Raw genomic sequence first — 27983 nt, forward strand, 5'->3', positions numbered from 1 at the left:
TTCATTGTATTGACATCATTTAATGAATATCTCCGAAAGGTACTTTGGCGTTTGAAAGAGGAAAAAACAACATAAAAGAAACTGCTTTTCTGGCGCTGGTAATGCACCTTGCACGTTTTTCATCGCGTCTTCTATATTGCAAAGTTCGCTCGAGAAGTTTAATACACAATATTGCGGACTATCAATGGATGGCTACAAAAGAGCATCAAGCCTTCACACGATGCGCTTTATGTTACATTGTAGCTCTCACAGATCGAGACATAGACAAGTTCGTTGTCAACATGCTGCGACAAATTACACTGTGATACGTAAATTCCAACCTGTACAGACCGTTATCATATCAAGCTGCTCTGCAAATTTGGCTGAAGCTGTTCGAACTTTCAAATCTGGCGGTTGGCCGGGAAGGGTAAAAGGATGAACATCACCACTTCACGGACGGGAACATCAAGCTGGACATATCGAAAATACAGTGCTTTGGCTTGCTGGTAAAATCTTATTCCAAACGCTTCAGGTGTGCAGCCATAACAACCACTTCACATCATCATCGATTGAGCGTACAGTGAACGGGGAAGAGATAGCCATCAAGCTTTGCATGACGTGAGTTTGTACTTAAAGCTGAAGTAACATTAGACACAATTTAGTGCAACTTCCCTCTTCCTTCTTCAATGGCTTCTCCGGAAGCTTCTAAATAAACCGAATATTGAAAACGACGATCATGAAGCTCAGTTCCTAGAAGCAATGTCAGTGCAACAATACCTTTTGTTGGTATTCGAAGCGTACTTTCGTGTTTCACGTTGTGCTTCGTGTTTCACGTACGAACTTTTCGCAAAGTGTAAAAACAGTTCTGGGCATGCCTTGACACTTAGGACTAAAATTCTTTCATGTGTTGACTACTATCCACGGTGGCTATACCTCTGCTACTGCAGGTAATATTGCATTGCACAGATCGCAAGTATTATTCGCCTGCATGACTTCATATACAGAGTTTCACCATCTCGCTGCTGCATCTAACAACATGAAGCTGACGAAGGAAGGACCATTATTGTGCACAGTGTGGTTCATATAAATTTGGCCTAGTCCTTCCTAAAGCGACTTTAGTCAGGTGTACCTTGAAGCTTCCGCTAGTTCATTGTATATTGGAGCTTTCTTTGCAGCTTCCACGCTTACGCATGCAGATATATACACGAAAGGAAACGTAGTGCACGCTCTGATGGTTTGCGCACAAAACACTGTTTGTCTTCTTTTGTTGAGAATCGTTCAAGAAGTGTCATCCACGACGTGTAAGCCTTTATCTGCCGCGTACCATTAGACGACGCTGATAAGTAAGCAGCGAAGATTTACGTGTTTCAGTTCATCGGTTGCTACTTCAGCAATGTGGGATGTGGTGGTGAGGATGGAAGGTGAAGCAACTAGCGTCCAGCGCCGGTTGCCACCTGGTCAGATGTAGCACGTGTGATACTCAAATCGTTCTCGTTGGAAACATCTTTCAAAGTGTGGCCAACACGTGAGTCTTGACCTCCGGTCTTGACCTCGTATTGACACACACGCAGGAAAGCATTTCCCACGTCAGTTCTCGTCGCGTTAGATAAAGCATCCGAGGAACGGTTTATGTTTTGAACGGGCACGCCTCGATGACGTTCCAGTGACGCGTTTGAGCACCTCAGCTTAAGCTAGACAAAAGGCAATGCTATATAACCAGATGAAGTACGGAGCGTCTTGTGCGCCTGGATTTCTGGAAAAGTTTGACTCTCGATAAAAACACACCCGAGTTATGCGAAAGCTTCTCGCACTGGGCAGCATTGCGTTAAGTGTACCTTAAGCTGAAGCGTTTCAACACACTGTTTTGTGTCCAGCTGCGCTCAACCCATTGGTGCGAGCCACACACACTCAGCTTGGTTCCTTGCGTCTACGTTGCAAGAAGACGAGCAGCACAAAACTTTTGTGAATGCTACTACACCGTCTCCGCAGGGAGTATTAATACGACGAAGGTCCACAAGCCGGGCCCCACTCAGTCGAAGCACAGCGCCTCCAAGTCCAAGTCAACATTAACAGACTCGCGCTGCACACTCTGCCCGTCTCATGGGTCGGAGCTGTTCTCGGCGTCGTTCTGGTAGTCGAAAGGCATGCTCTCGACTTCGGGGTTGCCGGCTGTTGTGGGGTAGGGTCCCTTGGTGCCGGGACAGTCGCAGACGGGGCAGCCGGCAGAGTTGCGGGTCTTGGTGCACGGGGCCTCGCAGCTCTTGAGCTCCTTGCAGGGCAGACAGCGGCACATCCGGCAACCGGTGGCCATTTGGATCGAGGTGCAGCCGAAGCCTTCCTTCGGCACGCATGGCTTGTCGTCGCAGGGCACTGCGTCGTGGCAGCGAAATGTAAAAAGTAAGTTAATAAGCCGACTGACTGGTAAAACATTCTTGTCACTGATCTCACTGATCTCACTGATTGTCACTGATTTGGTGTCGGGTGAGCTGTGGGCTGACCCATTAGCTATTGACGGAATTATGCGCTAACCTATTACATGTATAGCAGATTCAGAGGGCCCGCTTGTGCGATTGTGCTTTAACGCTTCGTGTTTGGAGATCTATGATTCATATAAACACTTTTCATGGAGCAGTTCGCTCCAGATGAATGAGATGGCGCTGCCTCAGGCGAAAGCGTGCAAAAGTACTCGAATGCAAAATAATTACTGCTTCTGCCATGCTACTGTGCGATCAGCTATCGGAAATGCAACTGGGTAATTGCTGATGCACTGTGAGGCTCCATTCACGCTGCAAAATGTGAAACGGAAGAGGGAAGACATGTGCGGTTGGATGCAAGAACACTGATAGAAGAACGGAACACACACACACACACACACACACACACACACACACACACACACACACACACACACACACACACACACACACACACACACACACACACACACACACACACACACACACACTTACACCGACTCTACTGTCCACGCATCAAGAATAAGTGAACGGAATCTACGAATTGGAAGTGTGGATGGCAACAACACCAACAGCATATGAATGTTCGAAGCTGAATGTTTCGTGGCTGTTGAAAGATTAAGCGAGTGAGTACCGATAATGCGTCTTAGCTACAAGTTATTTCAAAGTACAGATTATCTAAGTTCTAAGCCTTAATTGTGCGCGACAGGGGCAAATATACCGCAACTGATCCCAACCGCGAGCCATTTGGCAGAATGTAAACAATCAGGTAGCGATCGCACTGAGGAACGTTATTGAGTCAGAAACAAGACAAACCACTGCTTCAAATTGATTGGCAAATAAAAAACGAAGAGCAAAAGACACTATAATCCTGATTTAATTCAGAAGCGAAACGTTCGGACAGCTTTGAATCCATTTCTAGCCCCGCTTCAAGTACAGGCATCGTATACTCGGGTCGCAGCGTTTCGACAACGCTTAATGAGCTCGGAAAGGTCTTGCGTGTCCTCTAAAGCTGTGACCAAAGCTTCGTGTCGCCCACCCAGTTACCGCTTACGATATCCGCCAAAACAAAGGTTTGCTGAGCCGCACCGGGGCGTCATGCACATCCATTGTAAACGCGGAGGCAGCCGAGGCAACCAATGGACGCGTCACCACGTGATCAAACATGGCGGCGCCCATGGTATCGCCGTGAAAAGGATCTACACAAGGGTACAGTATACCAACTCGCGTCTTCTTTCACCTAATCATCTCTGATATGATTTGTATTTCGATCGATCGATACATAGACGCATAGACTGACTGATTTATTAAGAGTTGGAGTTATCGGTCGATATAGGCAAGTTAGCAGACTGGTTCATTATAATCCATTGGCTCATTTACAAGTAGCCCAATAACCATGCGTTATGGATGCTCGTGGCAACTCATTAAGGTCACAATGACTATAGTTATTGTAGCATTCCACTTATCGCTAGCGGCCACACCACTTAGCGCATTGTCGGTCTTGTGATTCCGCCAACGACAACACTCACCGCATTTGCAGATGGGGCAGTTGTCCGGGTGCTTCACCACTTTGCACGTGTATCCGATACCGCAGTTTGGAATGGGTGGACAGGAATCTGCACAGAAGAGGAATGGCAGCATTTTTAGGATTTAGTGAGTCACTACCTGCAAGCTTCCTTTGAACCGATTGTGTATTTGGATGTGATCTGTTGTTTTATTTTTGTTAATTTTAATTTTTATGTATTACGTTCCTTTTGTATCATCTCAATCAGTTCTACCTAGTGTAGCCAGCCTAGCATTCTTTTTTTCACTCTTTCAGGAACAATTTCTGCAGATTTCTGGACAGTAAGTACTCTCGTCTCATGAAGTCCTACCAACCGGAGAGAAAAGCAGTGTGTACCAAGCTCCCTCCAGCATTCATTTCTTGAGTGACAAGTTACAGACTCGCAAAAATTAATTACCATGATCCCATAATCCATGGTTCAAGCTAATTGCCATTACTGACGCAAGAGTTCCAAACTTCAGAACACATTTTTGCGTTTCCGTAGGCGCATAAGAATACGGAAAGTTAGCTATGTAGTCACACCAGATCATGTGATCTACACGGCTATAACATTGTGTTTACGTAGGCGCATAAGAATAATACGGGAAATTATCTATGGAGTCACACTAGATCATGTGATCTACACGACTATGACATCAGCACTCTCAATCCTTTACCAAGCCCAGCCTATTTATACGACTACATTTTGTGAAACACTACTGATTAAACTCCCGTGTCTCACGCAGCACTGTTTCTTTTTTTCTTTTAATCTCGCTTCCGAAACTGTCACTTTACAGTAACACATGGAGATGCTCACGAGCGCGGCACATTCAATGTGCTTTGAATGACGAAGGCGTCGAACTGGGTCAAAGTCCCGCTGCTTCTCCCATCACTCGAAACAATCCCCTCCCTCCCTCCATGTCACCCCCGTTTATTTTTCACTATAGTAAGCTTGCATAGCCATGACGCAGCTCGGTTACACAGCCCGGTTGCGCAAAACAGCCAGTCTTCAATAATTCAGCTATCCCATTTAGACAAAATATAGGGACCCAAAGCAACTCTCTGCTTGCTTTTTTTTTTTCGTGGTAAGATAAACCTACGTTTCTGCATAAACAAACGTGCACCAATATTTCTAACAAGCGAATACGAGGACAGCACTCTCTAATGAAAATCGGAATCACACATCGCCTTCTAATTCCATCCGCATCTTGGCCAATCTCCCATAGTGGGTATCAGTCACTGACAGAAGACAAACAAACAAACAAACAAACAAACAAAAATAGGATGAGAAAAGCGTGGCAGCTTTATGTTAATACTGCTGCGCATGCTGGGTATCTTTACAAGGGTCACGGTACGCTTAATAACAGTTGTTCTCATTCACAGATGTCGGTTCGATTTTCTTTGCGTCTATTTCTTCCAAAGTTGCTACCCCACTTCATCCTGTAATTCGCTTGCCATTTATTATTATTATTATTATTATTATTATTATTATTATTATTATTATTATTATTATTATTATTATTATTATTATTATTATTTTGCTTACCCGCCGTGGTTGCTCAGTGGCTGTGGTGTTGGGCTGCTGAGCACGAGGTCGCGGGATCGAATCCCGGCCACGGCGGCCGCATTCCGATGGGGGCGGAATGCGAAAACACCCGTGTGCTTAGATTTAGGTGCACGTTAAAGAACCCCAGGTGGTCGAAATTTCCGGAGTCCTCCACTACGGCGTGCCTCATAATCAGAAAGTGGTTTTGGCACGTAAAACCCCATAAAAAAAGATTAGAATTTCGCTTCTTTTCGCTTTCTCTTTCAACCTAAAACTTTAGGTTCACGTCTGTCGAATTCGTTTACGCTGTCAGTCGGCGCTAACCCCTCGATCTTTAGTGCACGTGCAGATGAGAGCAGTAAGTTCTGGCGTGTGTTACGCATCATCCACTATTTGTCTCTGTATGCCTCACGTGCGTGCGACTGCATAAGCCTTCGCCACAGAGCTCAGGCGAATCTTCCTTTCCTTTTAGCGTTCGAAATGTCCTTCGCGTACCTTCGAGATACGCCCCTACAGTTTCGAACGCCCATACTGCGCACAATCGCTAAATTTAGCCGGCCCAGACATTTTTTAATGCGCAGGCCGGAATCGTACCATGCGGGGGAAACCCGCCACGTGATGAACTCGATAAAGTGAAGAAACGATAAAAGCGAGTCCTTCACCTTTATTTTTTTTCCTAGAAGCGAACGGGCACAACGCAAGCTTCGAAGACTAACCAAAAAGAGAAGAAAAAAAAAGTAGAGGGGGAAAAAGAGAAGGAAAGAACTGAATATATATGAACGGGGGAAATGTCAGCAGTCGACGGAGACAACGACGCAACCGGATCTCACCTTACAGGAACACCAAATAACAAAAAAAAAGATGTCGAGTGGGGAAACCAAGGTTGACGACGGGGCGAGGTCAAAGAGGGGGAAAGAAAGAGCGAATTAAGAAAAAACGCTCGCTCGTTTGGCGCCTTGCGGCAGCGCAGGCGCGGTTTGCGTCGAGAGACGGCGATTATACTGCAAAGCGTGCGTTACGCGACCCGGCAGGGCCGCCACCGGACTTTCCGTCACGCGTCGAGTGATGCCTGTGCGCGCGCGTTCTTCCGCCTGCGTAAAAATGAGGAGGCAAGGGCAGCCGTCGGCTAGCCCGCGCGTTCACGTTAATGAAAATTATGCGATGCCGTCGGAAACGCACGGATTAGTTCACGGCTAGTCCAGCGAAACAACCAATTAAAAGCAAAGTATATCAAATGATTTGTTACTCATGTAAAATTGTTGTTTCCTCTTGTCTGTTTTACTTTCGGAATGAATGAATTAATAATAATAATAATAATAATAATAATACTTATATTAACAAAGAGACATAAAAAATACAGAAGTCAGGCACAGAGGGCTCTCGACTGGCAGAGCCCGGCAGACAGCGAAAAAGTACACAGCGATAGTTTCGAAATAGTTCATCGAAGTTACCGGCAATACATAAAACGGAGGGAAACAACAGATAAGTATGTCAAAGCTCAGGCCCGAATGGTTATAAAGGACAGTGCGACATAATAGTACATATATTTAGCATAACTATTGCAAATTAGAAAGTCAACATTTGATTACAAGTATGCTTGAACACCTTTTAAAATTTATTCTTGGAATCAGCATCAAGGTCATCTTGCGGCAATGAATTGAAAAAAAAAACAATGGGGGCACGTAAAATACCCGCCTCCTTTTCCATATGCCGCTCGACACCTAGGAATTCGGTAGCTCGACCTCGGCCCAAGGCTGCCGAGGGACAGCGTGTGGCACCCAAGGCAGCTTACCCACAAGTGTCTGAAGGCAACCGTTTCCATCTTACAGCGCATCGAAATCGTGCAAAATCAGTGCGCCGCATACTCCTTTCTTTAACTATAGATATCTATCTTGTAAGTAGTAATTTTCAACAAAGAAGGCAGAAGAGAACCAACTCTGTTTCGAGATCGAATCGAGCACTGCGACTTTAACCGTTAAATGCAGTACTGGAAAATGCTGTAAACTAAAGCAGGTACAGTTGCCTTTCGTACCGACCGTGGCACGAGATATCTTTACTATACATGATGCGTGACACAGTACGCAAACTTCTTGACATATGCGAGCAAGATGGGTGCTTCACGAGAGGTCGCTGTCGTAAGACGGAGGAACGTACTTCACAAGTAGACGTGAGGTTCACACTTCCATAGCGACCAATGAGCCCCGTACCAAAGATAACGTAATTGCGAGATATACTTTCACAAGGGGGTTCTGGTACAAGATGACCTGTGCTTAAGAAAAATTGGCAGCAGTACGGATAGCTGCAAACCAGTCTAATGCCTTTGTAACTCCAGTTTGCACAGTGGAAATCGCAGCTGCACAACTTGATGCGCACGCTAGCCAAACAATGTCGTCAGCGTATTGACAAACAGAAACAGATATACATCGTTCGCAAGGTCATCAGCGTACGAGTTGAATAACAATGTGCTTAATATCGATCCGTGTGTAGCGCCAGAATTCAGTTCAGAATTCGGAACAGTCCATTGGAGACATACTGATGTCGGCTGTGCAGAAAATTTTCCAAGTAGAACGTGTCCTCTGAATCCAAGCAGCGAAAGCTTACTTAACAATACAGCGTGAGAGGGCCTCCTACAGATCTTATCATAACAATTTTAAAAAATGTTTTTCTAAGACTTGAGCTAAGCATGAAATCGGTCTATAATTTTCAACCTTGTTGAGTGCACCGCGCTTACGTAAAGATGCAAATTTTGCTAGTCTTTCTTAACTGTGGAATTACACCACTTGAAATGGCAGCGTTCATGATTTACGACAACACAATCTCTAGGTATATAAAATTTTTTTGCAGATCATTATTGCTAACACCGGCAACTCCAGGGCATGTTTTTTTTTTTTACTTAAGGGGAAAAAAATGAATTATATACCTCATAATTTTGTCTTCTTACAGAAGGCAGGCCGATATCTGTCTAGGCCGATATCCCAAGTTTCTGCTCCGCAATGGGCATGTATCCGCTTGGTTGGATTTAAACACTTATCACCCCAGAAGAGTAACTGTCCGAACTCTCCATATACGATTTTACCATTACGGCAAAATTGAGCAACGTACTCTCCGTATAACCAGAAATAGAGGTATGCAAGCCATTCTAATCTTCGTTGATGGAGAATGGTATCTCGGCTTTGTGGAGTTAAAGTTAAGCGCTGTATGCGGGTTTCAGTCAGTGAGGCGCGTCCTTAAATGTGCCTGCATCGCTAATCGGTAGAAGCGTCTACGTACTCGCGGTAGGAGCAAGGGCAGTTTTTCACACGCCTTTCTTCTCCCAACTAGAAGAGTCACTGCCGTTCGCGTAAGCACTATTTCCTGTTATTCACGCAACCCCTTGGCTAAAGGGACGAACAAAAATAATAAGATGAGTGAGTGTCCAGGAAGTACCACGCTGTCAAAAGTATATAGCTTCCGCGTTCGAGCGCTAACTGACGTCTAAATCGTGTTCACGACGTTTACCGCGCTTGCTCCTCAAAGGTCAACTAGAGAAAGAAGTGCACTGCGGGATTGTCGAGAGAGAGAGAGTGTGTCAGCTCGCCGGGCGGGCAGAATACGCTTTGGTTCCGCAATGTTCTCTATGCACAAAAGGTTTTGCGCAAGCGCTATCGTATAACGGAATGCGCTGCAAGCTGCATTGCCGCCGCGCTCATGTACGAGCACGCCCGCGCGTTTCGTAACGCTTGAGCAAGTTTTCGCTACTCATCACAAGTCGCAAGTCACTGAAGTTAAGGGCCCCCGCAACGTTTGTTTCTTTTTAGTTGTTGTTTTGTTTTGTTTGGTGGACTGATTCATTCACGCTATTTGTTTGCCACGAACTGTTTGGCGAGCCTGGCCGAAGGGTAGCGTCATGCGTCTGACAGTTGTGTGTTTGCCCGCGTGACACAGCTGCTGCCTAGGCCCCTCAAAACAGACGGCAGCACGGCGTCACCCAACACACGTACCGCATGTTTGGTTGGTGAGAGGGATGGTGCGTTTACGGTGGGCCCGTACGCCGGTGTCCCACATAGTTTCCTACAAAAGTAACAAAAGTTAGAAAAGTTACGCTGGCGCTATAGCGTCCACGGCAGAGGCAAGCACGACGGCTCAGACAACGTGCGAATGATGGACAGTATTCATGGATTTGAGCAAACACTGTCCTCGTGGCTTCAAACGGCTTTGCGACTTTGCAAATTCGTTATTTCGAAAAAAAGATATTGCATTATAGGTACAACAAATCGCAATGAATGTATGTGCGTAGAGACCTATTGCCACGCTGTGTTGTATAAAACTATGCTTGGCAATTTGAAAATAAAATGAAAATAAAGCTTAAGAACTAAAGCCCCGAGAACGTCTGAAGCCGCGAGCACGAAGTTTAGGCCCACTTATTTGCATGTTAGGTGAACGAGTTCACCTAACATGCAAATAACAAGAGTTCACACCAGCAATTTCTGTACGAAACTCTGCTCTAGACACTATACGCTTCCACAAACAAACAAAAATTGAACACCGCCCTTGCGTTTCGCGGAGAACGGCACGCCGTCTGCTGCCGGCAACACCCTAGGAACACGAGCGGCTCCAGCGGAAGCAGACGTCACGTCACCACACACGGACGCCTCGAACCGTCTCGGCACGTATCGCCTCGCCTCGCCGCCCACGCAGGATGGATCGTTCAAGCGAGAACTCGAAGAAAAAAGCCTTCCGGAGTCAGGCGCGTACACACACGCGCGTGCAGATAGGCGTGCGCGAGGTGTCGTCACGCGCTCGCGGAAAAGACCCGACTCCCTCGGCGCTCGCAACGAAACGAAGCGAGCAGACGAGTCGGGAGGAGGGTCCTTGAATTTTTGACAGGTGCGATACCGGGATGTGTACGGGTCCAGCGAGCGGAGCGTTTACGTTTATGCCCAATCCCGCATTCCTGCGTATCCAGTTCTATACATCCTGTAGACCTCCGGGTGGAGGAGCTCTTGGAAACTCGCGGCAGTGCCTTCGTTTCGGACAACCGTCTTTGCGTTCCATAGAACAACCGCGCGCATTTCTTCGTCAGTGTATGCCAGGACGTATTCTTGAATTGAATTATGTTATGTGGTTTTCAAGTGCCAAGACCACGGCATGATTATGAGACAAGCCGTAGTGAGGGACCCCGCATTAATTTTGACGCCTGGGCTTCCTTAACGTGCGCCTAATGCACGGGCGTGCTTGCATTCCTATCGTAACTATCAACCTATCATAACTGCACACACGCTGGCGAGGCATTAAGCGTCGAGAAGGGATGCCGGGTTCTGAGAAATGCTGAACGTCAATCGTAACGCGCGGTATACGAGACGTCCGCGGCCTTGAAGTTCACTTTGAACCCAGCCGCGCGTGCAACGGGTGAAACGACGCGACACTTATGCATGCACGCAACGCCTCCTTCCGGCATGCAAATGTCGCTATTTTGTTTGCGCAACGTTCCGTCTTCAAGTACTCCGCCCGGCGTCGCGGCTACTACAAAGAAACGGGGCTGACGTCGCGGGGCGCCTTGGTAAGCGAGAAACGCCGAGGGCGGCTCCCGCATTACGAAGGAGCTGACGTGTGCGCTTTGGCAAGAAACGGAACCTGCCGCTGCTACAGCCAGATAAGCAAATGAGGGGACGACGCAGGCCGCCGCCACCTACGCTGCCACGGGCCTCTCGTCTTCCGGGCGCGTCCGGCTACATGGGGGGGGGGGGGGGGGGGGAGGCCACGAGAGTGCCCCCAAGGTACTGGGATGGCGCGTTCTTGGAAGCGTCTTGCGATATTTCAGATGTGCTAGTAACGCTACGTTAACGGCGATGAGCGATGTATCTATGTACATATATATGGTCACGCACGCAAGCATTTAGACGTCACATCCACACGCTGACCGCCACGGGGGCTCAGTGGCTATGACGTCCTGAGTAAGAAGTTGCGGGTTCCAGTCCCGGCTCCGCAATTCGACACTTCCTGTCGGGGAAGCAGAAATAAGGCCGCATCTTTCTTTCTTTCTTTCTTTCTTTCTTTCTTTCTTTCTTTCTTTCTTTCTTTTTTCTCTCTGTCCAGTTAGATTTAGGTACACGTTAAGAACACCAGGTGGTCAAAATAAATTCGGAGCCCGCCATTACAGAGTCCCTCAGATATGACCCACTGTACAGACTCGGCACCCTGAACTTCACAATGAAATTCTACGAGTACGCGTTAGCAATGCTTTACCATAAATGAGACGTCCCTATAATGACCTCTACTGTGCGGAAGCAGGGAGAAGTGGTTTGCTCACTCAAATGTATGCATTTGGCGATTCATGCTGGCGAGTGCTAAATGGCCAAATGCAAGAAAGAGTTGTACTAACACTATATAATTAAAACATCCGAAGGACAAACCAGCTTGCCCTGAGCTGGTCAAATAAACTACAAATGCAGCTCAGTGGTCGCTCCAGTTTATTGAGTGAGTGCAGTTCGATTTGTTTGACTCTGATAACTGGCAAAGATACCCTTATCGAAGAGATCAAATTTGCTTGCTCGAGCAGTATTAGACTCGATAGGAAGTGCCTGCTTGCGTCTCAGACCGTTCGCACTTTTTTTTCTTTCTTCTGCGCAGCATTCGCACGCAAACGTCGAACAAATTGGAGTCGGAGAATTTCCTGCGATCCGTTATTTTTGTCCCGGTTCCTCCAGTGTGCAGAATAGTCAACCAGGTTCCAGCCCTCATTGTCATTTCCCCACCTTCGTTTTAGCCTCTCACTCCTTTCACGTCGAACATTATGCCGATTCAGATGACAGATGACGGTGACAGCGCATTACAGTCCGACACGTACAACTTCATCGAGAGTGAATCGAGCAAAGTTCTGGTGAATTTATTCACGGGTAACTCGAGCCAACTAAGAACGTAGTAAGCGGCCCCCTGAGCAAGTCAAGGTGCGAAAGAAAATGCATCTCGGGGGTCATTACGGGTTCGCTTAGTGGGTTGACCAAGGAATCTTGCTAAGGGCTCTGGAGCGTATGTTTCTCGCGTACTTTGACTAATTTATCACTGGCCAGAATAACTTTCCGGTTATATAACACCTGGACAGACGATGCCTAGTCAAAACCTCGCCTCGTACAAAACCCTCGTTTCAACCTATAAGAGACAAGTCTTTAGACGTATCGGCCTGCGGAGACGGATGTGCTCGTGAGCATTGCATAGCGAAGACACTTTTCTTTCCTCGCACGGCGTCTCTTCTTGTTTCTGTTCTTCGTCGGTGATTTTGACTGACGATTACGGGTTCCCGCAGCGTGCGTATATCGCGCTCGGCCAAGCGTGAAATGAGAATCGTCGCACGCTCCTGCATGGGCGATCCAACGTGGGAATCCGACGCTGCTTGAAATTCCGCCGCAGGCGACGCATGCAGCAAGACGCGCTACGCAGTGAGCATTCCTGTAAGATATTTTTTGATGCTCCTGTTTGACGTGTGCGTTCGTAAATGCGAGAGAAGAGAGAGAGAAAAAAAAAAAGATTTTATACCGATGCTGAGGCAAGTTCGAGGAAGGTATACTCCTGCAGCTGCTTGACATTCCGCGCGGGGAATCGACGGGCCATCCCCCGCCGATTACCGCGAAAACGGTGCGAAATGCGCTGTTGTTACATCCGCTTAAAGCTGGACGCCGTTCGTGTAAGACATGGGTATAGGTTACGCTCGAGAACGGGTCGCATTTTGCGACGTTCTGTAACTGGCGCGGCTTCTTCTGTGATGACGCTCGCTTCCTCTTAGTCGCGCAGATGTGACGTCATATGTAAAGAAGAAATTAGGTACAACTACAACCAACTGTGGGCGTTTTTGGTATTTCGCTACAAAGTCAAGTCGGGTGAGTTCGTCTTCCTGTGGAAGTGTATTGGCAGTCGAGCAAATGCGCGAAAAAATAATCGATAGACGAAGCTCACAACATACGTTCAGTCGATGTTTGGCGTTGCTTACCTTCGTGCGAATTTATGGAAGGAAGTAAAAATAAAAATGATTCGTCGGTAACGTGTACTTGGGATATGCCAAGATCACATACACTGTTATTAAATCGTTTATTATGTACGAGTCCGCTGTTACAGATGTATGAATACTACAAATCATGCGCGCAAAACACGTTTAGCCTTGCTAAATGCAGTTATGTGTGATTGCGTTGGTTCACTTCTCTTGAGAACGGTGAACTTCTCGTGTTCCCGAACTGTATTAAGTACTTGCGGGGGGTTGGGGTAAAGGGGGGAAGCTTGGGAGTTCCGTCGGCGAAGAGATTCCCGAGCTATGAACAGGAAGTGGGGGCCGGAGGGAAGAGAAGTACAGGCGGGACCGTAAGCTGAATAAGAATGCAAAAACTACATAGCACGAATACCTTGGATGAAGGTTTCGACGGAAAAAGCGGATATGGCCTCGGGTAGCTATAATGCCAGTCACGATAGTCATACGACGCCATTAGTTGCGATACGTCCTCGCGTTCCAGAGCGATCAAACGACGCTCACGCCCGGCGTTAAGGAGGCGCGCGCAATCGGACGTCGACGCCGCCGATTGGCTGGCGCAGTCTGCAGCTTCCAACCAAATGCTCTATCACCGTAAAGCACGCACGAGCAAGTATACAGAAAGGCACAGCGACGTTTCGGCTTCCTTACTCGCGACTCGATGGGGTCGTCGCCTTGAAACGTATGCGCCTGGCATTCGGGAATGCGATGCCCATCGGAAAGTCGAGGAGACCGGGATACCCTCTAAGAAAGCCTCGGGTGGCATTCGCGAAATTACAGCAGTTGTGGCGGCGCTACGGCGCAGTAACTGTGGCAACGGTGAGCACATCACACGCGTTGCGAACGAGGCTGCCGAAACGCGGAAGACGCGCGAGCACGCAACGGCGCGAGCGGACAAGAAAAAAACAAAAACGGCGAAAGAAATGTGCAGACAAAACGAGTCAGACAAAACAAGTCAGACAAAACGCAAAGCGAAAGAAACCAACAGGCCGAAGAAGGAGGAGGGGACCGACACACGACCGAAGCAACGCGACGGCGGGACCGGAGTAAATTATACGTCGAGAAAGCGGCCGCACCAATAGACAAAAAGGAAGAAAGACATAAAAGAAAAAAAAATGAGCGTAATAAGACCCGCGCGACTCCGTACGCCACGGCAGCCAACGCGGAAAACGCAATAAGCGGCCGCGAAATTCCGTCGGCAAAACAAGCGCTCCCCGGCGGCGGAGTAAGGTCGCACGTTCGAATCGCGCCAGATCGGCGACGCGATAGGCAGACCGAGACGGCAGCGGCGGATTTCCAGTGAAACCTAGCTTGCTGGGAGACGTAGTCGACAGCCAACGTCGCTGTCGTCGCAGCCATGTTTCTTTCTGTTTTTTTTTTTTCATATTGCGTGCGTACGTACATGCGCGTGTGTGCGCCTGTACAACCGTGCGCGATCTATAAGGTTGATATAGGTTCCCGTAAAGCATGCTCGTTGCTTTCATTTTCCTCTATCTCTGAAGTCTCTCCTGCACGGCCGCTGCTGGTTTTCTGTCGAACGCTGTCACTCTCGCACTCGCTGGTAGGAGAGAGCCAGAGAAAAGCCTGCACATACCGTCTCATGAAAAACCGAACAAATGCTTAGAGTGCGGCATACCATGCAGTATGCAGTGGAGATGCACGTTTGTAAATAAATGGCGAGCTGTAGCAAGGGGTGTCGCAAAGCGCAGTACAGAGCGCCTATGTAACTAGCAGATCAAAGCGACAACGGCCGTGGCGGCCGCATTTCGATAGGTCAAATTGCAAAAAAAAAGAAAAAAAAACACCGTTGTGTATTATGCATTGGGTGGACGTTGAAAACCCCAGGTGATCACAAACTAAGCCCGAGTCCCCCACAATGGCCTGCCTCACATCGCGGTTGGGACGCATAAAACGACAGAATTTAATAAATTCCTAGCACGACTGTAGAACATTTTCATCAGCATTGAATGATTCCGCGAGATTATGTTAATATGCCCTCGAATTGGCGAACGACGTACATCAATTCGCCACCATGATATCTGAGTTTGGAGCCCAATTGGAAATTATGGAATAAGTTCGCTGTTACCGAGTTGCCGAGTTTTGTGGTGCAAAAGGAAATAGATTTGCCGTAAGTCACGCATGCGAACGTTTCTTATTATTTCTCCCTCGCTTGTTCCGTTGTCAAAAAACAATCATTTTTTTTTATAACGAACCTTCACTGAGTCACAGTTTCGTATATGTATCACATGTTCCGTGAATAATAATAATCGTAATACTGCTACTACTACTACTACTACTACTACTACTACTACTACTACTACTACTACAACTACCACTAATAATAATAATAATAATAATAATAATAATAATAAAATGATGATGATGATGATGATGATGATGATGATGATGATGATGATGATGATGAAGAAGAAGAAGAAGAAGAAGAAGAAGGAAAAGATGATGGAATGCCAATCCCCTAGTGTGGGATGAGCCACAATATGAAACCATCATCATCATCATCTTCATCATCATAGTGTACTACATTTCATGGTGAGCGTTCGGGAGACCGTAACGCAGGTGCAGAAGGTCTCGAACTTTTCTTTCTTTTTTTGTAATTGTCGTGATGCGGAATATCTTGAGCTCTAAGCATGCAATGTGAGTTGTAAGCAGGTACATTTATTTATAAAATTCGAAGGATTGCGAAAAGCGACAAAAGGCGAACCTTTTGACCCGGAACGTATACCTTTGCAGCTCTCACAGAATCCCCTGTTGAGTAGCCCTCGTACACATTCATGCAGCGCCTTAAAAGGCGGCGCATGTTCACGACAGTTGCCATAGCATCGCAGTTCGCTCAGTTCACGGTGATTTCAGATGTTTCAACACATGTCCACGAAATAGAGGACCGGAACTGGCCACGGTGAGTGTTATATTGCTCAAATGTCATTTTCATATATAGCGACACGCACACTGAAAAGCGTCGAGATTTCCTTGTGCACTGCAAATCGCGGGGATATAAAGTAGTAGTCGCGAACGCGAGTCACTCAACTGGCGTAAAGAAACTATGATAAGTGAAGAGATAAACAGCGAGTTATCTCGGCCTTGAGCCTCAAGCTGCCTCCGGCTGCCCAAGGCTTGCGCCAGCGTTTTGACCACGGGAATTGTCTTTAGTCAGCGCAACAACTGCGTTTTTAGAACGCCTCGACTTCCCTCACCCTTCTCTACTTATGCGCTTATTTTCCTAACCCCAGTGGGAGTACCGAAGAGTGAGATATACATAAACAATGCCAAGAAAAGCATTTGTTTCTCTCGACTTGGTCAAGTCACCTTGTCGAGACGTTGGCTTCTAAGACTTCCGTTGTTCGACCAATGTTACTCAGCTCAAGTGTCCAATGTCCGTCTTGTCACGATGTGCGGAGAATACGCATGCCAATGCGGGCGACGCCGTCTGCTGCCTGTTGGTCACTGTGTCTGCGTGTCTCGCGGCCTCAGCAACGCCGCATGGCCCCAAGCCTGCCTCGACCGACACTCCAGATCCCTCCCGCCTTCCCGTCTTTCTCCCTCTCCCTTTCTCTTGCACGCGCGCGTTCACGTGCTTTTCTTCGAACGCAGAAGCCTTCGGTTCTGAGGAGCTTGACCGACCGACCGACCGCACGCCGACAACATGAAGAGACTCGCCTTCAGCTGGACGCGAAACGTGACCCGAATACCGAGGGCTATTCGCTTACCCTCTGTCTCTCCACTCTTTCTTTCTTTTCCTTTTTTTTTTTCTTGTGCAAAGTTGACAAGCGGTCTTGGACTCTGCCGGAGGTCCAGCCGAAAATATGCACCCCTGCAAGTTGAACGCTTTGCTAAAGATCCATCAAAGTGACCGAACCGACGGAATGCCGCGAGTCCGTCTGTTTTCTTTTTTTGAGAATAGGTCGGACAGCGTCCATGGCGTCGTCTGTTCCATCTGCCCATTTTGCCGCCTTTCAAAAAAAAAAAAAAAAAAGACGACTACTGCGAGTTTATCCGGTTTGCGATATCTATCGCTTCTGTCTGTACTTACCTGCGCCAAAAGGTATCGGGTTTCTTTTCTTCGCCTCTTCCCCGCTGATGACCTGTCATTGACCTCGTTTTGTAAACATGCCCTTTCGCCAGCCCCTTTCGCCAGCTCGAACTTTGAATTCCTCGGAAACGTCGGGTGGGCGTGTGCGGCGCGAACTCGTACGTCAGGTGCACGGAGATGGTTTCTAAACGAAGTATTTAAGGGAGCGTTCGAGTGCCGATCACTTGGCCTGTTAACGCGGCCGTTTACTGTGTGTAAAAAAAAAGTGCGGTACTACCGTCGGTTCGCCAGCAGGAAAGTGATTGTAGAGGTGCGTTCTGCGCTTTATGACCACATTACTTTGACTTCACTGCTCGCTAAATTGAGAAATAGCTGGCGTAAAATCTCAAGATGACGGCACCCGTGAGGCGACTGCCCTTTGTTGTGGTGCAGAAGCATTAATGACAGTACTGGTCAATACAACGATGTCTCGTCTTCCCTTTTATGCCGGTGAGAATACGGACGCTCTGCGAAGGTGGCCCAATGAATGACCTATGCAGCAAACAAACCGCGTTTGCACTGGTGGCTCCCAAAGCGGCAACTCTCGAGTGACACTTGCACATCTTAATGAGGCAATTCGGGTCGTTTGTATTTCACACCGATAGCCTTCATTCGCTGCTTCGCTCAGTTTGGACGGACGCCGGTCAATCTAGCGCAAGAAAAACCGGTACGAAGAGAGTCAGCTTGGGTCACTAGGTGTGTGTGCTGGCCGCTGCGCTGCCGAGCAGACAACGTCCATGGGCCGCGGGGGTTCGTGCCCGGATAGACAACCAGATGCTGCTGGCTGGCCCGGTAGACAAGTTGGGTCACTGACTCACTGGGTATGCGCCACTGGCTCCACAGCTGCGCACTCAGCTTCGGCAGTGGGTTTGCGACATTGTTACGTGCCTGTTCTTGGTTCATCCCCCAGAATGGGTGTGACAATGCGACTACACGGATATTGCTGCCGTTTCAGCTGGGGTGCTGTGATTACGATAAGATAGGCTCTTTCGTGGTATAGATTGGCATTGTGGTTTGCGGCGAGATTGCCACCTCGTGTATTCGCTGATGTGTCCGCAAGCCTTCCGTGATTCACGGATGGCACGGCGATATGCAGCAAGTTATACAGAAAGCTAGCACTGACTTTGGAGATCATCGTCAATGACTTCTGCCACAATCTCATTTTATTCGTGCTTTCACTTATTACTTCTTTCGATTGTTCATGTACTCATTTATACCTGTGGTGTACCTGTACGTGTAACTTGTACTCGTTCGCAATTTCCGAATTAATTTTGTAATTGCCTCAACGTTCTACCATGTTTAACGTTGAAACGTAACTTTGTATATGCCATGGTATTGTTCAATGCCTTGTTTTCTTCTCTTGAACGCTTATGTGCACAAGAAGAAGAAGTAGTGTAATGAATGGAAAATGTAGAGAGGTCGGCCGGATAATGGAGCATCTGGCCTGCTACTCTACGTAAGGGAAGGGGAAGAAAAAGGGTCACAATGGGGGATGATAATGGGAGGAACGAGGTGAATGGCACATTACACAACTGGTATCACAGGCGTGAGTGCAGGCCCGTGTCACCTAGGAAACGTGAAAGTGCACGCATTGTCTCTGTCGTCTGCCAACTAAGCACGTTGTTTCAAGTGTCCTATCCAGCCCACTACACTGCACATAGATTCAAGCGCGCCGACGATAAGCGCTTATCATTTCGTGCGTTTTTATTTTCCCGCTTCCTCGCTTTATTTCCGTATGTGCAGAAGATCAGAAAGTCAGCCGTTGTGGAAAAGCCAGCGATGAAAGTCGCCAACTCTTCCGATATCCTCAAATAAATAAATAAATAAATCGGTGACCTGTAGGGGCGCCTGTCGCGGTACTAGTCGTGCTACTCGTTCATGCAATGGAGTCTGCACGAGGCCCAAGAGTCCAATATTTGCACAAGATGGCACGCGCCTGCTGCTTACGTTGGGTCACGTGGTGCAGTTAGTAAGTCGCGAGCGACGCCACGGTTGACCTTCCCAGGCCGCATGGCACCTCCTCTCCCCTTTCTCCACGCACACACACACACACACACACACACACACACACACCAAGGAAAAAAAAAGAAACTGAATAGGCTGTTCTCCGTAATCAGCCTTCGCCTCAAATGAAAGGAGCGCAGCGCGCGATATGCGACCACAAACTGTGACCCTCGCCCACCAAGTAGAAACTTAACAAATGAATCTCTACCAGTGACCCAATGGCATCGGGCGAGCTAGCAAAAGAAAAAGAAAAGTCAAGATAAACAAAGAAACATCCTGCTATGCAAATTTGAAGCGGCGATCTCAGCGTCAGATATCGCGCACCGCCATCGCCCGGCGCGAGGCAGAAATGTAAAAGAAGTCGGGTTGGCGCGCACACACAGAGTCCCGACACTTTGCAAATAAAGCAAGCATATACGAGGAAGAACAGCGGCCTCCCGCGAAGCAAGCAAGCGAGGGAGGAGAGGGTTATGGCACACGCGCTCCCTCGCGGATCTCGATGCGCGATGAATATACTACTAGCATCCTCGTCCGGCACAGCCTTCAAGGATACGTGCGGCCTGCTTCGAGGAAAAAACCCGACGCGGCGGCCAATTGCGCACGTCGGACAGCGAGTGAGAAAAAGACGGGCCCGTCTCTCCGTTCTGCGTCGTTCCCCCGAAAGCGGACAGGCCCGCGGCGACAGCTGAGAAGCGTTTTCGAAAGTTCCGCCCGTCCGAGACTCGGAAGCGAGCGAGCGGGGCCGGATGATTTACCGCGACGCGCGTCAAGATGTTGACCGCGCTGCCGAGGTGAAGCCGCTCCGCGTCTTGCGAGGAACACGAGAGGCCGTCCGGGGGGAGCAGCGGCGCGGCCTTGAATTTATTCATATCGGGGCTGTTCAATGCGGGAGACGCACGGACGCGGAATACGCGACGTACAAAGCAGATAGTCGTCGCTGTCTGCCGCGCTGGCAAGTCCATCTGCATACCCATTGCATTGGCTGCACGTTCGACAACTACGAATTTGACGCGTTCGTACACAACGCGCGGCGCATGCGCCTAGGACGGTTCTGCGAGCGTTTTCTTTACCGCCCTCGTGCGGTTAGTATGCTCATTATATTTCTATTTTGAAAGCCAGCACTGCTGTATGAAACGTGTGAAACATGCACGTTAAACCCACCGCGGTGCAGCATGGTGGTTATGGCGACGCGCTGCTAAGCACGAGGTCGCGGAATCGAATCCCGGCCGCGGCGGCCATATTTCAATGGGGGGTGCGAAATGCAAAAAAAAAAAAAACGCCCATGGCCCGTGCATTTGCGGCACGTTAAAGAGCCCCCGGTGGTCGAAATCAATGCGAAGTCCCGCCCCCAATAAGGCGTGGTTCGCTATCGAAGCGTGGGCTTTGGCACGTAAAACCACAGAAACAAATTAAATTCGCACGCATGGTGAAATAAATACACGCGCATGCAGTTTGTTACGCGTTCACCGAATTCCAACACGCATCAGTATGGCACGGACCACAGAACTAGAGATGGTATAGTAGCGTGGGCGGATCGGGCGTATAGCCCCACTCCTGACAAGTAAACGACGCGCCTTGATGATCCGGGATAATTCCACAAGCGGGTATGCTGTACTTGTAAATCGTGAAACGGCTATCCACCCATCCGTATCCATGTTCTCCAGCAAGTTTCCAAACGATTCCAACAGCCAGACTAGCCGCGTCCTGCGACGTGTCGAACCGCGGCTGGACACACGCACAGCCGTGTTTCCAACTTAACTGCACGAATCGTAACGAAATGAAAGTCGCTTCTCGAGTGCGCGTGCCGTAAAGAATCTCTATCCCCCGTATTCAGAAATGCATCTTAACTTGAAGCCCACGCTCGACTATATTTAAATGACGCCTGTCGTGAACGCACCAAAGAAAACGCAATGAGCGCCTCATGTGCGTTCGCACCAGGCGTCATTCATATTGCGTCAAGCGTGGGCTTCAAGTTAAGATGCATTTCTGAATACGGGGGTAAATGTAGCTTCTAGCACGAGACGGAAATTGCGCGGGATGCCATCGCGTGCGCGGTGCTCGTTATCGACGTTCGAAATGAGCGGACGACCTCGCTATGCGTAAGTGTTTACCGCGCACGCGCAGAACTGCGCTGAACGCGTCTACGACCTCAGAGAGCGGATCGACTGTGGTGTTATAGGGAATATTTACGACTCCGGTAACGTTCCGGGATAACTTAAGACCATTACATGTATGCGAGTGCAGCAAACTGGAAAGAGAAGTTAGCGAAGCGTTCCACATGACGAAAGTTGGGCGCGCATACATGTGTGAGTGAACCTTCGGTTCATGTCAATGATAAAAAACTGCGATTTCTAAAATTATCATGTTAATCCCCATGTTGTTGCCTCTGTCGGGAAGGGGTGTGACTGCGCGTTTGTGTGCGTGTAGAACTTTCGTTGATAATTGACTACAAACCTCGTTATTGTTCTCGGTTGTATGCGCATGCGTGGCGGAGATTTGTGGAATGTTTTCACAGTAAACGTCAGTTGTAAGTCCGGTGTTGTCCTGTCTGTTTCTACTTCTTGTGCTCGCGTCCGTACTTGCTGGAAACCATTATCCATTCACCATGCACCAACTGGCCCAGCAAACTACTCTACTAAACACGATTACAACCCTTTCTTTCTCATTGAATTTGGTACCTTGCCCTGTGATGTAAGACGCGGGTGGCGCACATTGTACAAGCGTACACATACAGTTGGCAATGTTCAGCGAAGTCTAGCGAGCATATACAGTGTGGATCCACCGAAGATTGGCCCTTTGTTTGCAAGTCAGTGCGCTATCGGCTCAAAAGCTTGCTGGGAGCGCGGTCCCGCGAGACGTGAAGAAAGAAAGCTATACACATTCGTGCAGCTTTGGCTCGCAACTTGGAATTAAGCGTTTCAAACTGTAGAAGTGCACTCCAGGCGAACAACACTAAACTAGGCTACGTTTGCCAAGCTGCGCGAAAATATTTTCACGGAGTCCCCGCCCGAAGACTTCGAGAAGGCTGCACCTTCATTCCTCGCCTTTGCCTTAGTGCTATAGTATAGCGATGCGGTCAAGTACCTGAACTTGCCTAAACTCGAAAACATTGCGAAGCAAGATTTGCGAAATCATTCTTCAGAAAAAGAAGAATGTGAAGTGTCGAGCAAAGTGGACGTGTATAATGCAGTCGGAATTGCACAAAAGCTTCGATGTGGACGGGTACTTTGCACGGTCCCGTCGTTGGTACGTAAAATTTACCCGATAGATGTCATTAGAGAAAACAAAACAGCGCTGGGGAGGAGACTCATATAAAACAAAATAAAGTTCTTGGTGATCTTCTAGAACCACCACGTATTTCTTTTTTGCGCTCTCTAATCACCTCACAGCGCTTATATCGCTAGTATAGAGAGACAACATCCTCCTCTTCAGACCTGCTCTTTAGAGATCTCTAAAGCTGGGTGAAATCGCTCAATTCTTAGAGTGCCATGTGCTCATTCAGAAACCTGCAGGTCTCTGCGCTTTCCCGCTGGGGACGTTCTAATGACGGAGAAATTCGAAGCAGACACAAAGCTCATCCCATGTGCATTGGGTCAGAAACTAAAGCAATGTCAGTCTCATATTCTGTCAATGTCAATGTCAATGGCAATGTCAGTCTCAGTCTCAATGTCAGTCTCTCAGTCAGTCTATTATCTATTAATCCACACGAGGGCGATAAATACAGCCCCTCAAATGTCGGAGCCATTTGATTCTTCTTTTATTCGTCCGCGCATGCGCATTCCTTAATTCGCCGCCTCGCGCACAGTCGCATCGCGAAGCGCAGGCATAATTATCAAAGGGGGAGGATACGGGCAGCGCGAGTCCGGAGAAAAAAATTACCGACGATTACGTTACTTCCTAATGCGAAATTTGAGCGCAGCAAATAAGCTGTTTCACGTTTTCGATAGATTGAGGCAAAGAAATCGAGCAACACATGTATGCGCTATCACAGAATTTTTTTTTATTTTTCACACGTATTCCTTTAACAAAGACTCCACTAACAGTTCTTGACAGTCATGAAGGAAGCTTTGTGGTCGGAGTAATAGACTGATATATGTTCGACTTGGTACACCAATTAGCCTCTGCTTCGGCGACGCGTACTCCTGGATCATCTCGACGGCGGCGACGGTAAGCTTCTGCTTCGGCGGCACGCACCTCTGGATTCTGATGGCGACGGCGCTGGGCCTCTGGTCTGGCAGCTCGTTTAGCAGCAGCAGCAGCAGCAGCAGACGGAGGACTTCCATCGGTCGTCTCGCTCATGGCTCAGAAAGAACTGGCAGATAATTTCGCAGTGGCGAACGGCAGCGGCAATTTCGGCTCGGGCGGTGCACATATACAGATCCGCCGCCACCGATCTGGCTCTCTGATTGCCACGGCACAGGGCGAACGGCAGCGGCAATTTCGGCTCGAGCGGTGCACATATACAGATCCGCCGCCACCGATCTGGCTCTCTGATTGCCACCGCACAGGGGTTGCATTGGAGGAGGAGCGAAGAAAGGAATTAAGTTCGAGCCGGCGCTTTGACAACCGGAGACTCGCAGGAAGAGGGGGGAGGGGGGCGGCGTGTACACCCGGCGGCAAACGATGGGGGCAGAAGCGCGCGCAGCAAGCGGACAACACGATAAAGGGAGGAGGGAAGAGATAGCAGCGACTGACTGATGCCGCTGACGCCGATAGTGAGTCAACCCCAGCTGCGGAGTTGGTTTCAGGGACAACGCCGCCGATGCCGACACAAACAATATGATACCCTCGCTTCCGCAGCGCTAAGAACCAGGTCTAGCCGTGGGAAGGTGGTCACGTATTCGTCGACGTGCCGGGGCCTACGTGAAATAACCGGCGCGTCGGCAACTGAAGAGCACCCTATCCGCCACACAAGAACAGGGGGAGGGGACCCTTTCCTCCTCTTTCTGCATGGCGGCGACGGTGTTCTATGCAGTCACGTTATCTTGACTCTCTAGCGGCGTCAGCGGCATCCAGCGGTATCAGTCGGTCGCTGCTAGCGCTGGGGGGATGAAAGGGGGCCGGAGCTGGTTACGAGGCCGACGACAACGCCGACGACGACGCAAACCCAGGAACGGACGCCAAAGAGCTGCGCTCTAAAACCGACTCCGCAGTGCCACTGCCCCACTGACGTCTAATCAGCGCACGCGAGAACGAAGAAGATAAAAAGGCGTGCAGAGTAAATGCTAGAAGGCAGGAAGCGAGATACACGTCGTATCGGCAAACGCCAAAGCACGAGGTAACGTGTACGAGACACGACACGGTTTCTCCGGAGAAGCGAGACAGGAGGCAACGCGGCCGAAAGGAAGTGTTTTGTGCACGCCGGAGGAAGCGAAGAGGTCACAGCACCCGCGCAGCTGGTGCGCTGGCGAAATGAAAGCCTTTGACTTGGTTCCGGAAGCGACGCTGTTCTCCGGAACCAGGAAAGGGTTCGCCGAGTCGTCCATGGTCGTTTCTCGCCGTAATTATCGTCAGTGCTTCGGATGGCACGAGAGACTACCACAGAGAGAGGAAAGCATCTTCGGGAGGTTAGGAAAGCGTGCGTCGTTCGTACCTGCAGGCGCCTTATCGTCTTTGTGTGAGTCGTAGTCAGCGCAGCGATGTTTAGTTGTGCTTCGCCTCCGAACTCAACGTCAAGGCTATTCTAAATGTTGCATGCGGTAAAGCGAAGTTACAATTAACTGTTCTCTCTGCTCTGTAGAAAACACGCACGCACATTTTGCCGTTCCCTTCATATTTTTTTTTTCTGTGCTTTTCAGTGCACAGGTAAGCTACCGAAGCAGAGTGCTTCCTAGTTATCACGTTGCTTGCAAACACTTTCGTCTTGTGGCGAAAAGTAGCTCGGCACACCTCGATAAGTCCTTGGAGAACTGTACGCGGAATGAACCATAACATCATACAAGCCCGAGGAGCGCAACGTTTTGATTTCGGACACAGACAAAAGCTTTTTTGCTCGAGCCAAAGCATAGTCGACAGTGGGCCATTTTTGTGTACCGAAGTCTGGATGTACCTGTCTGGCTAGCGTCTTCAGATCTGAAGACGCTAGCTTGCGGTATACGCAAACGCACTCTGCCACACCTCCGCTTCGCGAAACCCAGTAGTCGCCGAAAACACGCAGCCATGAATTTGAAATGCATATTCGATACAAAAAAAAAAAGGTTTTGACCGTGAAAACGAGTAGCCAACACCATGAACATCCTGGCGTCAGCGTCGTCTTAATTATGTCCCTAAAGAAAGAATGAACCGAAAGAAACAACGAATATTTTGATCACAGTCTAGCCGCAACTAACTCGAAATTCGTCCATTTTCTTTTTCTTTCTTCTCTATTTTTTTTCCATTGAGGGTTCGTGTCATAAATTAATTGGCCCTAAACTTGGTCGTACGTCGACATCAGGAAACAAAGGCAAGCGAAGGATGCGGCCAGCATAACTATCACGAGGACGACAGTAAAGATTAAAAAAAGAAAGGACAAGAGACACCGGGCGACGGGGGCAAGCGACAGAGTCAGACCCCCACATTCCCCATGCGACAGCCAAACAACCAATGTACAGCCAAGGAAAACCCGAAAGCAACGACGCCAACCAACACGACGCAAACAATTCTAAAGCGCCACACTAGAACCTCGCGCAAACAACTTCGTTGACCCGGCACGCTTGATATGGTCTCAAGGCACGAGCGTGCGTCGATGTTGGGCCAGTTCTACACCGTGCCAGGCATTGCCAGACGCTTAAATACAGGTTTCTTCCCACGTGTAGCCGAAGAAAGGGGAAAAATACAGCTGATGTCGATAAGAAACTCGCGTCCTCGACTGAGACCGAGATATACCGAGAGCGTGTCCATAAAACGAGGACGTCTGCATCGACGGCTATTCAAGTCACGATCGGCACTACCGAGAACCGCCGACGACGCCAAGACTCCATGCATGCAACCTCAAGACGCGTGGGTGACACTGTGACAAAAGAGACGCTTCCGCTGTTGTAGTCCGAGCTGTTGCCGATGACAGGACCCAGATGTCAGAACCGTAGAGCTGCAAGCAACTAGCTGTCGGCGACACCCCGTGTATAATACCGAAGGACGTTTTCATTGCAGTGGTTCTAGATTTGTCCAGTGGCAGGATCCGCCGCGTTAGCTCAGCGGTTATGGCGCTGCGCTGCTGAAACCAATGAGGTCGAGGGTTCGATTGCCGACCGCAACGAACGCATTCCGATTGGGAATCGAATGCAACAAAACACGCTCGTGCACTGCTCTTTGGCTGCCCGTCAATGAACCCTAGATGGTCAAAATTAACCCGGATGCCTCTACTGAGAAACTACGGGGTATCTCATGTAGCAAACAGTGCAGCTTCATACTCCATCATGTATCAACGATCCCAAGTTAGCATTGTGCTGCAGTTCGGACTCTAAAATGCATAATTATGTTCCCTAATGGCAGGATATAGAGATCACGTCATGCATGCAACAGCGCACTGACCAAGAGCGACACGCATTTCAAGAAAGCATGCGCACAGACGAGGCAAGTTATTGGCCTAGTTGATCGGCACAGCGATCCGCCAGCAGTATGTGTCGTCGACAACGTTACCAACAGACGCAATCATTGCGGTGATCTGTATAACAGCAACTGACAAATATCAGACACAGTAGACAGCAGCTCTGCTCTAGAAGACGGCACTACTCCAAGAAGATGATTAACCCACAGGTAAGTACATATACCATCGCAATGACCGAAGACGACACACCTTCCAAAAAAAAAACGCATAAGCTGAGACGGTGCAAGTTACTGCCCACGTCGAGATCCAGGTATCAATCCGCAAGCAGGAGTTGTTGACAACGCTACCACCATACGCACTCGTCACCGCGGTCCATGAAAGACACCGCAAGTGATGTAAGTCAAAGACACCAAACCGCCCGAGCTCCCTCAAATCCAGACATCCTTGCAACTGGCAGTACTCGTCGTCGGCAAACTCTACCAGAAGGCGCATCTACTGCCATGCTCAACAACGGCCGGCTATAGCAGGCAACCTCAAGTTACGGCAGAGTATGGCACTCCTCGAAGTACGGCCGGGACATCTCCGAAGACGTCCAAGGGGTGGCAACGATTCGAACCCTCACCTGTGGCGTTGTCGGTGCCGTCATCCTGCTCGAGCGCGTGGCAGAAGGCCGCGACGGCCAAGCCTGCGGCAACGAGGGCCCACCACCGCGTAGCGTACGAAGCACTTGCGCGACACATCCTCGGTGCGGAACGAACGGACCACGAATGCCGAGTGCGGGGTGCGCTCGGCGTGCCTCTTTCTTTCTCCCTTCGCCGCTGACGCTGCTGCG

General features: G+C 49.0%; 1 protein-coding gene across 1 annotated transcript; it reads right to left on the minus strand.

The window, feature by feature from the left end:
* LOC135906782 (uncharacterized) lies at positions 1 to 27983 on the minus strand. Its single transcript, XM_065438374.1, has 3 exons — positions 27774 to 27983; positions 3983 to 4069; positions 1 to 2349 (listed from the first exon to the last, which is right to left on the minus strand). The coding sequence occupies exons 1-3, from the start codon at positions 27889 to 27891 to the stop codon at positions 2078 to 2080; spliced, it is 477 nt and encodes a 158-aa protein (XP_065294446.1). The 5' UTR covers positions 27892 to 27983; the 3' UTR covers positions 1 to 2077.

This window comes from Dermacentor albipictus, chromosome 7 (genome assembly GCF_038994185.2).
Source record: "Dermacentor albipictus isolate Rhodes 1998 colony chromosome 7, USDA_Dalb.pri_finalv2, whole genome shotgun sequence".
Taxonomy (NCBI): Eukaryota; Metazoa; Arthropoda; class Arachnida; order Ixodida; family Ixodidae; genus Dermacentor; species Dermacentor albipictus.